This window comes from Xiphophorus couchianus, chromosome 19, assembly GCF_001444195.1.
Source record: "Xiphophorus couchianus chromosome 19, X_couchianus-1.0, whole genome shotgun sequence".
Taxonomy (NCBI): Eukaryota; Metazoa; Chordata; class Actinopteri; order Cyprinodontiformes; family Poeciliidae; genus Xiphophorus; species Xiphophorus couchianus.
Genome location: NC_040246.1, coordinates 19,841,831 through 19,850,342, shown reverse-complemented (window position 1 = coordinate 19,850,342; position 8,512 = coordinate 19,841,831). Strand labels below are relative to the sequence as shown.

At 40.0% G+C, this 8,512-nt stretch overlaps 2 protein-coding genes across 3 annotated transcripts; both read right to left on the bottom strand.

Moving 5' to 3' along the window:
- Positions 1 to 1,677: 1,677 nt before the first annotated feature.
- Positions 1,678 to 4,056, bottom strand: LOC114134764 (uncharacterized). Its single transcript, XM_028001546.1, has 2 exons — positions 1,852 to 4,056; positions 1,678 to 1,720 (listed from the first exon to the last, which is right to left on the bottom strand). Exon 1 carries the CDS (start codon positions 3,281 to 3,283, stop codon positions 2,093 to 2,095), a length of 1,191 nt encoding a protein of 396 aa, XP_027857347.1. The 5' UTR covers positions 3,284 to 4,056; the 3' UTR covers positions 1,678 to 1,720; positions 1,852 to 2,092.
- Positions 4,057 to 4,737: 681 nt separating this feature from the next.
- On the bottom strand, positions 4,738 to 8,297 carry LOC114134763 (uncharacterized). Of its 2 annotated transcripts, XM_028001545.1 has the most exons (3): positions 5,944 to 8,297; positions 5,437 to 5,513; positions 4,738 to 5,280 (listed from the first exon to the last, which is right to left on the bottom strand). In XM_028001545.1, the coding sequence occupies exons 1-2, from the start codon at positions 8,196 to 8,198 to the stop codon at positions 5,480 to 5,482; spliced, it is 2,289 nt and encodes a 762-aa protein (XP_027857346.1). In that variant the 5' UTR covers positions 8,199 to 8,297; the 3' UTR covers positions 4,738 to 5,280; positions 5,437 to 5,479. The 2 variants fall into 2 exon arrangements, with proteins under 2 accessions (XP_027857346.1, XP_027857345.1); XM_028001544.1 differs by having other exon boundaries at positions 4,738 to 5,513.
- Between the last annotated feature and the right edge of the window lie 215 nt (positions 8,298 to 8,512).

Genomic DNA, 8,512 nt, shown 5'->3' with positions numbered 1-8,512 from the left:
CAGGTTATACAAGAGATTTAGCCTTGTGGACTGTAGCAGACACAATGAGTAAGATGTACTGGCCCAGAAAGCTGAACAGAACATTATGAATATACTGCATGCACTAGTGTGTAATTTATATACACTAATAAAGGACTGAGAAGGTAAAATATGTAAACTAAAGAGGAAGCAATCACATGATTACAGATATGTCAAATACATAAGAGTTGAAATATGAGTTACCTGGGATTAGAAACACATTGAAGAAAATGAGCTAAACTAGTAAAACAAATTATACAGAATTTAACTCTAAGCAGAAGATCTGGACATCAAACACCCTAAAATAAATTAGTGTTTACGCAGCGTTCCAGGAACCACACAGAACATCCTGAAAACGATATGTAGCAGAATAAAAACAACTGATTTAAATGAGCTATTTCATTCTCTTAGTGGTCGAATATCCAGCAATGATTCCTCCAGAACATTGTCGACGAGCAATTTTAAGGACATCTACTCAAATATTATTGGGGTTGCGTTTGAGCTTGACACATATTTTTTTAACTTTGCATTTAAAAAAAGTTGAGTATTATAAGTCAGAAGCTGGTATAAGTTATATAATTATCCCACCCTGAAAAAGAGAAGTTCAGATGATTAATTAAAGGCCTAAAATGAACAGGAGGAACCATGCCGCTAAGAAATCAATGCAACCTTTTGACCTGCTCTTCCTTTTTCGAGAAACAGAAAAATGAACTGATTCAAAGGCTGAGAAAAACATCATTGAATGCTCAAATTGAGATCCAGTCATTTTAAAACATTGTATAAACTGCAAATGGATAAAATCAAGCAAAAGCAAATAACCAGACATTTTTAAAAACAAAAGGCAGCCTTTTACTCTGAAGCTTTGCGACATAGCGTACTGCTTTAGTGTAGTGCTTTACCATCAGGATCATTATTCTATTCATCCACGTCCTCAATCACTCCTCCCACCTCCCCACCTTTTGCCCTGCATTGCAGGTTGCTGACGCTCTGACAATGAAACAGGTGTCTAAGTCATTAGTGTGAGTCTTTCTGTGCCACCTACTCTATCCCACGCCTTTGATGGCAGGCATAAATCAAGACTGTGTAAAAGAGAAAAAGTAAATCAAGGGTTTGCAACAACGGCAGCCTTTGTGCCATCAGTCTTGTTGTCAAACACCTACTGAAACATCCAGTCAGTGTAAAAGATCCCAAGACACAAAATATGATCTAAAGTTTTTATTTTTGGAGGAATATTTGCAAAGTGAACATGAACTTGAATATCAGATTCCTATCTGTCTAGATTTATAAAATCAGCTACAAAATGTTTTCTTGATTTTGATCTTTTTACTTCCATGACTCTGTTTCCCCAATTTTAAATATGTATTATTGGTTTAACCGAAATACAAGCATCTCCAAACAATTAGGATAGTCCAACGCTGGGTCTCCGACATTAGAAAGCCTCTTACAAATCCTCCTTCACGCTCACTTTAACATTCAAAATACACCAGACTTTAGATGTTTGAAGTTTAAGCAGAACAAACCTCGTTGTCAAGTTTTTAGTCTCTACAAAACACCTTAGCTTCTGCCCAAACTTGACAAGGCTTGCTCCCATCAAAGAAATCCCGGACCAACTCTTCTCAGTGTCATCTTTTTATTTTATTTCTCTTTTCTTTTCTTTTCTTTAAATCACTGTTCTTTCATGACACCTGAGCAGGTTGAAAACCTACAAACACACAAAGTACAAATTACTTTTTGAGTCATCAAAAGAAAATAAACAAAATGAACTACTTTCATAAATCCATTTTGTAAAGCCAGCAAGGTCCTCTGAATACAGATTTAAAGTTCAGTTCCTACCAGTGGTGTTCTGCAGGAGCTTGAAGATGAGATCTTTGTTTGTAGAGATTATCTCAAACACAGGTGTGCTGAGTTGCTTTATAGGCTCCTGAAGGCCTGAGTGGGAGAGACGGGTGTGCTTGATTTTCTGTGAGCCACGTGCCAGCTGGGTGGAGATGGTATTGCACTCATACAAATACACCATTTGCTGTTTAACTTGACACCTCCCACTTGAGCTCCTGGTTTTTTGAACCCAAGGAGGTCACGCCTCTCTCTCTTCACCAGATCTTGTCCCAGTAGGGTTTTCTTGCTCTTCTATTGGCAATAACACAACAATGCGCCTTACATCTCTGTGAAGTATTGTTGAGGGTATCTTCATTTGAAGTTCCTTCCTCGTCCTCCTCGTTTGTTCTCTAGCTCTCACAAGTGGTACAGGGTAACTTGGATAAGTTCGTACATGTACATCTCTTACAGTCCCCTTTCCGTCACTGTTTACACTGATCACTCTGCCAAGTTTGTACTGACTTCTTAAAGCATTTTGGTCTGCAAGCCAAATAATATCTCCGACAGCAACATTTCGCTTCTTTGAATGCCATTTACTTCTGACAAACAAATTTGGTCCAGCTAGTTGACTCCATTTTCTCCAGAATCTGTCCACTTCTGTTTGAATGAACTTTAATCTCTTGAGTGGATAACTTTTAAAGTCAAATCCACAGTTATCACTTTTTAGATCAGTTCTTCCAAGCAGCAGAGAGTTTGGCGTGATGTAGCTTATGCAATCTTCTCGACTTTGAGTTCTTGCATCTATTGGTCTTTCATTAGCCAGATTAGCTGCCATATACAGGAATGTTTGGAATTCACTCCATGTAAAAACTCCATCTGATCCTAGATTGTGCAATGCTTGTTTGACTATCTTTACAGCTGCTTCTGCTGCCCCATTCCTATGGGGGGAGTCTGCAGGGTGTATTTTCCAGCTCCATTCAGTTCCATGTTCCAAAGCTTCATGTTGAATTTGCTCTTTGTTTAGTTGGTCCAAAAACAGATAAAGATCAACCAGGACAGGTTTAGCTCCAATAAAGTTTTTTCCGCCATCTGACCATAACTTCCTTGGATGTCCTCTTAAGGCTGTAAATCTTTGGTATGCTAACAAAAAGCCTTCACTTGACTGATCGCTTACAAGATCTGTGTGAATAGCTCTAGATGACATGCAACAGAAGATGATGCCCCACACTTTCAGTTTAACTCTTTTCCGGGCCTCATCCCTCACTTCATAAGGTCCAAATAGATCAATAGTAGTAAACTCAAATGGTCTGGCAGGCAGTGTTCGTTCTGGTGGAAGATCACCCATTATCTGTTCGCATCTTTTTGCCCTGATTTTCCGGCACGTCACACAGTTATCCACAACTTTTTTAGCCAATCTTCTGCCTCTGACCACCCATGCTTTTTTCCTCATCTGCAGTAATGTTCCAGCAATGCCTTCATGATTTACTTCATGAGCTTCAAGAGCAACCAATATGGATACCCATGAGTCATATGGTAAAATGGGAACAGCTCTTTTGTCTTCATTAAAGGATTGAATACGACCCCCACAGACCTGAAGTCCAGAATCTTGTTCTTTAAACACAACTAGTCTGTTTAAAGTTGTGTCATGAAATGAGGTATTCTCTTGTGCAGCCAGAAAAACCTCTCTCAGTGCATTCTCACACTCTTTAATACTAAGCCCGGGATGGATGGTTAATTGTTTGATGTCTGTTGAAATTTTTTTTTTTCACTTTTCTGCCACTATGGTGACTTTCTAAAGTGAGTTTCCAGTTTTCAACAGCTCTTCTCACCCATGCAATAACTCTGACTAGTTTAGAAAGACTGCTGTATCTTCTCTCTTGAATTAACTGCTTGGCAATGAATGTAAGAGGTGAGATTTTGAGCTCCCTGTCCCTTTCCTTACACTTTGTAGCTTTTAGAGCATTCTTTGTCATCTCCTCATCACACAATGTTTCTGTAGTTTGCTTAGACTGTGCTCTAGTTATTACTGCTGAGAAAGCTTTTCTTTGGAGTTTTTCAACCCCTTCCTTTGCACTTATAGCAATGTCTTTGGCAGATCTTTTTGGCCATTGGTCAATAGGTTGCAACAAAAATTTTGGTCCATTTTGCCACTGTGAGTCCTCTTGGAGGTGCTCAGGACATGCTCCTCTTGATGTAATGTCTGCAACATTTAGCTCACTTGGAATCCACCACCAATCTGCGACAGGCCCAGTTTTCTGTATTTCACCAATTCTGTTAGCAAAGAAAGTTTGGTACCCATAGCTGTCACGCTGAATGGCTCCTAGCACAGTTTGGCTGTCTAGAAGATGGTACCAGCCTCCAATTTCCATCCTACTGTGCTTTTCAACATACTTCCTCAGACGAGCTGCAAACACAGCACCACAAATTTCTGCTTTTACAGGTTCTCCTTTCTGGTCGAGTGGAGTAAGTTTTGCTTTGGATTCTACAAGTCTCACTTGGATCCCTTGCTCTGTCTCCCATCTGAAGTATAGAACTGCCCCATAACTTTTGTCACTCCCATCAGAGAAAGTTATTCCAATGGGCTTTCTAATCCAACTGATTGGTGTTAAACTCCTGTGAAATTTAATTTGGCCCAGGCGAACATACTCCTGGAACAATTCAATGGCTTCATTTCTTAGCCCATCAGAAAGTGGTTGATCCCAAGTATCACCTGCTTTGCCTGCAGTTCTGGTTTCTTGAAAAGCCTTTCTCACTAGAATGGCTCCTTTTTGTTTGGTGGGTGTGACTAGCCCAATGGGATCAAAAAGACTAGCTACTTGGCTAAGGAGTTCTCTCCTAGTGAGAGGATTTGGAGTATTTACTCTCACTTCTCCTTCTTCTAGGTTTTGTCCCATCTTCATTCTTTTCCTCCTTTTTGAGAAGTTAATTGATGTCATCACATATAATTTATCCTCCTCCACCAGATATCCCACTCCCAAAGCCTTATTATCATCCTCTTTCAACTGATTAGGGAGTGTAAGGATTTTGTCTCTGCTAGGTAAGGACATGTTTTGCCTCCCACTTTGACCTGATAGGACCCATGGTTTCAAACAGAATCCCCCAGCTTGTAAGATCTCTTCCACCGTCTTAATGTGTTTATGCAAAAGTTCTGGGTCATTGTCAGATGTTAAAATATCATCGACATAACAGTCTTCTTCCAGGATCCTACACTCCTCTTTACAGCTGTCAAACATGGGCAGTTTTGCCGTCTCTCGCATTGCTACTTGGGCAATACATCCAGCAGGTCGATCCCCAATGTTAACTCTGGTAATGGCAAACTCACCGATCTCCTCTTCTGAGTCGTCTCTCCAGAGGAACCTGTGCAGATGTCTCTCCAGGTCCTCTAGCCAAACAGAGTTATACATTTTTTTAATGTCTCCCAGGGCAGCATGCAGTCCCCTTCTGAACCTGAGTAGAACAGCACGAATGGGATTTAAAACATCAGGACCTTTCATCAGAATATCATTCATACTTAGACCTTCAAATCTTTGACTGCTGTTCCATACTAAACGCACAGGAGTGGTCACAGAATGAGGATTTGGCGCCACCTGATGGTTTACATACCATACTGGTCCTTTCCAGTTGTTTAGAGTGTCTTCTGTTAGTTTTATTGCTGCTTTTCTCTCCACCATTTCATGCACCTGATTTGCATAGACAGTTTTCCATTCAGGCTCTTTATTTAATCGTCTTTCTGTTCTTAAGAAAGTTGATTCAACACTTTTCCTGTTATTGGGAAGACAAGCGGGTTCTAAAATCCAAGGATACTTTGCATCCCAGTGGGGAGCATCACTGTGGTTATCTGCTTGCACATAGGTAAGACCTTGTTTAATTATTTCAAGTTCTTTTTCCTCCATTAATGTCATATCTTTCCCACCTGGTTGACATGTTCCACAGCGACATCCACCACACTTTGGTTCACAAGCTGCTCCTATGCTCTCCCACTTCCACCAATCAATGAACTCTTTATCGGTAGTTGTGTTTTTGCTTTCTGCTTTAACTTCTTTGAAACTGCAGACTTCTTTATACTTTACAGCAGCAATGCGCATAGAACGAGCAAAGTGCGTTTCTGACCTGTGTGCTGCCACGTCGACGTCTTCACAAAGATCCGGATGAGCTCCTCCCACGGTCATGCCGAGTGGACTGTTCCACAGGACCAGGTCTCCAACAACCTTGACTCTTTGAGGGGCCAGTCTGCCTTCTCTGTGGCTTATTAGCAGCTCAATGGTATCTGGTCTTTTAAGGTCTTCCAGGTCAACATCTGGGAAAAACTTTTGCAGCTGCAGTGGTTGAATGACTTTATGCACTTTAGCAATTTCACTAAGTCCATAACAAATGAGTTGGTGAGCTTTCATTGTCCCTTTGGGGGTCTTAACTCTCACTCTTAACAGGTATCTCTTTGTTCTAACTTTGACTGACATTCCCCCAACACCATGAACAACTAATGTTATGTTTTCACCTTCTAGGCTCAACCTTTTAGCTGCTTGATGAGTAATGTAATTAGTATCAGAAGCCAAGTCAATCAAAGTTCCTATTTTCTGGCCTGCGTTCGTAGTGACTTCCAATAGCATTAGAATGACAGGTTGCTCTTTTAGTCCATATGACTCCATAAGCCCAAAGGCTTCACACTTTGTGTTTTTTGTTGAAGCAGTCACATTTGAAAAGGCTTTTCTGCATTCTTCTGCTAGTTCTGGTGAAAGTCCAGCTATGAATTTTTCCTGCTCTTCTGTCAGTCTATTTTCCCTTCTTGGTTTAACAGTCTCAACCTTTGTAAGCTCACCCTTTGGGCAAAGGAGGAAATGGTGATCTGAAAAGCTTCTTTTCTTACAATCTTTATTTCTACAAAGGTAAGTATTGATGCAATCAGCATCTCCATGCTTTCTCAAACACCTTTTACATGTGTCCAACGTCTTTACAATGTTGAGTTTTTCAGGTAAATTCATTGCTTTGAACTGTTTGCAGAAGAATATTTTATCTCCATGTCTTGCGTCTCCACACACGATACAGACATGATTCTTTCTTGTGGATCGAGTAAAAGCATGTCGTTTCTCAAACTTCTTCTCAACCTTTTCACTCACTCCAAGTTGCTCCAATTTCTCTAGAACTTCCTCCTGTGTTTTTAAAAATTTGAGAAGACTATCAAAATGGTTATCTGGTGTAACTGCATTGGCAGGATTAACCATAAAAACTAGCCAGTCTCTCTTTATAACATCAGGTAGTTTACTCTCTAGAGATTTAATAACCAGAGGATTTTTCATCGCTCCAATGTTACCTAACTCTGTTAAGTCAGCTAGAGCCTTTTCAATTGCTTGAATAAGATCTATCACTTTCCTTAGCTGGTTTGCTTTCAGGGGTGGAGTCTTCTCAAGCTCTTCAATAATTTCTAAAGCAATGCTTAACTTGTCGCCATACCTATTTTCCATCACTCGGAACATATCTGCAGCAGTATCATAAGCAGACAGATGTAATTCATTACAGATTCTTTCATCCACACTATCCAACAACTGAAACTTTTTCACTTCCACTGAGCCACTTGGTTCTCCCTGCTTCTGCAGGCTTTCCCAGTCTTTTCTCCATCTGTGAAAGTTTCTTTTACAGCCATGAAATTTTGGTAGACAAATGGGTCTAATCTTTACACTGGGTGCAGGTTGAGCTTGTATAGGAAAATATGTAAGGTCTGATTGAGCAGCATCTGATTTCCTCTCCTCCTCTGCAATCGTTTGTGCTATGGCAAACTGCGATTTTCTTGTTTGAAGTTTATTTTTCATCAATTTCATTTGTTTTACTCTGTCTTCTATATTGTCCCTTTCTTCTACTGGAATCCACATTTCCCAGGTCAAAAAACTTTTGATAGATTCCTGGATCACATTCTCCACAAAGGACAACTGCACTTCATATGCGCTTTTGTACACAGTTAAAACTTTTATATCAGAAGCATCATTACAGGCCTTTTCTGCCTCTTGGATTGCAGTATAGAGTTCATCTTGACCATATTTTTTCCACAAATTAGACTGAACTATTTGTTTGACTTCTTCTAATTTTAATTCACAGTCAATAATAGTCTTTTCCAAATCAGTTTTTTGCTGTTTATCAAGTTCATCAGCTTCATCTCCCACCTCTGCCAATAGTCCAGCTTTGTAATCATCATTTGAATCACTTACATGTCTGGCATCAGAAGTTAGCTTTTTAAACTCCTCTCGCAGTTCCATCTCTGTCATGTTGGAAGCTTTTCTGCTCAGGAAGTTTGCTTGCTTGGTGAAGGAAGACTTTGCCATGGTGCGATCCAGCTTCAATTGTTTCACTGACTTTCCAAACATTTCTTCAGCCATTGTGGACTGTATAGATGAGATGACCTGATGTTCCTCCTTGAGTTAATTCGTCGAAGCTCTTTTCTCAGGTCTTCACTTCCATCTGATCTTCAGTTGGTTTCCAATTGGTTCCCAATTGGTTCGAACTGGTTTCCATTGGTTTTCAACTGTCAAGTTTTTAGTCTCTACAAAACACCTTAGCTTCTGCCCAAACTTGACAAGGCTTGCTCCCATCAAAGAAATCCCGGACCAACTCTTCTCAGTGTCATCTTTTTATTTTATTTCTCTTTTCTTTAAATCACTGTTCTTTCATGACACCTGAGCAGGTTGAAAAC